Raw genomic sequence first — 2,154 nt, forward strand, 5'->3', positions numbered from 1 at the left:
TTACCTCTATAAGTTGATATCCTGCCCGATGAACAAAAAGTATCCTCCACTGAACTACCCCTCATAAACCCCTACTCAGCTTTTGCCAAAAAATCATTTGCACCTTGGACCCAAATTCGTTCCTTAGTCCAACACATACTAAAAGGAGTTAAAGAATATGTTGCTGCCTCAAAACTTGACCAACATCCTATTCTTTCCACTCGAGAGGAACAATTTATCACCCTTCAAATCCCAGATGATTTTCCCAGTCAATGGAGAGATCATGGTTTTACCCATATCCATTTTGGTGTTATCCGAATCGCTTTAACATATCACGGAAGAAAAGGTCAACCTGTTGTAGCTCGATTTTCTCTTCTAGATACAAGGTACTTGGAGTACCAACATGCAAATTTGGGTACTGCAAAAGTTACCATAAATGCTGGGACTGTCTTCATAACTATGTTTCCAAATTCAACATGTCCCTTTATGATCCATACTTAACCGAAGCAATAAAAATCCAAGTCCACATCCAAAGAGCCCCTCAAGCCAAAGATTCCATCCAAGCCACTCTTCATCACCAAATGGCAGCGCGAGTCCAAAATCATACCATGGATCTTTGCCTTTCTGGAGGAGAACTTGTCAAAATTCTTCCTGATTCCTGGATCATAAATTATGAAAAGTTAAGAGAACCGGAGGAATCTCTACAATCTGGTGAACAAGCTTTTACAAAAAGAGATGACAAAACCGTTTTCATAAGCTTTGACCATTCCAATCTCAAAAAACCCAATAAAACCATCTTTTCTTGCCAAATGATTCAACCCAAAGATACAACAGATACATACCCTGAACCTGATGGAGAGTTCTTTCGAAATATACAAAGCATCATGGAAGAACGTGACTAGTGTCAAAATTTTGACAGAGAAGGAAAAAGGGCTTGGTGGTTCAAATGCCCCTTTACGGGACACTGCCCTTGGGATCTTGATAGCGACTGCCAAGACTGTTTGGAAGATCCAATTGGAGAATATGATGAACACCACCAGCGTCATTGGGAAAGGTTCGGCCTCAACAAAACCAAACCAAAATCCAAGAAAAAGGGGAAGACCACTGAAAAACAATTTCGAGCCAAATATGAAAATAAAGATCCTTCAATTGGCTCATTAAGCCATCCAGGTAAATATGAATTTCTTGTCAGTTACAAACCCCAGGAATAGCTAAAATTACCAAAAAAATTCACTCCAAGCTGGGAGGATAGTGAAACCACACCCAAACCCAAATCACCATCAGCTCATACCCTAGAATCCAAAAAGCCACCTGAACCTGAAACTTCACCAACTCAAAAAACCACAAATCCCACACAACCACAGATATTCATGCTAAATCCTTCAAGCTCCAGTCATACCCTAGATTTTCCTTCACTCCAACCTTTTGAAAAGGAGGGTATAAGCCGTGCTCCAAAAATTCCAAAGAAAAACATAGTGCTACCTACTGGAGAAAAACCCCCAACAAGTGACATCGAAGCATCAATGAAATGGCAATCAGAAAACTCCATTTACCAAAACAAGGTATTGAACAACATTGACAACACCATAAAGAACGTGTCCCATACACAAAACAAAATGATGAGCAAAGTGGAAACAATTGAGAAAAAGATGGAGCAAATATCGTCTCACTATGCCGGACTAATCAAAGCCTTAGGACTGAGGTTGGCAAATTTACAATACGAGATTTTTCCTCCAGGAACTTCACTTTTCCAATTTTTCCAACAACAACAAAAGGAGACGATTTCCATCTGAGAACAAATTCAACTTTTGAGAAATGACCACTTTGAGCCACAAAAGACCCCAGTTTTCCCCTCAAAACCTACCTTCTTCCCTGTGTCTCCACAAGCATATTCCCAACTTAAATTAGACTACACCTTTTCTACTTTTCCATCTACCTCACAAAATCCAATCACTTTCACCCAACCCTTAAAAGAAGAACATGATTTTGATATTGAAAAAATGGTTAGGGAAAGGAATTATGCTCTTGCAATGCAAAAACAAACAAAGAAAAGGCGAGACCAAGGAGAAAGTTCAAAAGGATCGGACCCCGAAAATCCGATGATTTCTGACCAGAAGGCTCCAGACCTCTATGTCTCCCAAGATACATATAAGAAGAAGATACTCTATGGTCGGA

General features: G+C 39.7%; 1 protein-coding gene across 1 annotated transcript; it reads left to right on the top strand.

Annotated features, from left to right (window-relative positions):
* The first annotated feature begins 587 nt into the window (after window positions 1-587).
* LOC138868639 (uncharacterized) lies at window positions 588-1,772 on the top strand. The gene is made up of 3 exons (XM_070146202.1): window positions 588-838; window positions 899-1,149; window positions 1,384-1,772. The coding sequence occupies exons 1-3, from the start codon at window positions 588-590 to the stop codon at window positions 1,770-1,772; spliced, it is 891 nt and encodes a 296-aa protein (XP_070002303.1).
* Window positions 1,773-2,154: the final 382 nt, after the last annotated feature.

The sequence above is a fragment of the Nicotiana sylvestris genome, chromosome 5, assembly GCF_000393655.2.
Source record: "Nicotiana sylvestris chromosome 5, ASM39365v2, whole genome shotgun sequence".
NCBI lineage: Eukaryota > Viridiplantae > Streptophyta > Magnoliopsida > Solanales > Solanaceae > Nicotiana > Nicotiana sylvestris.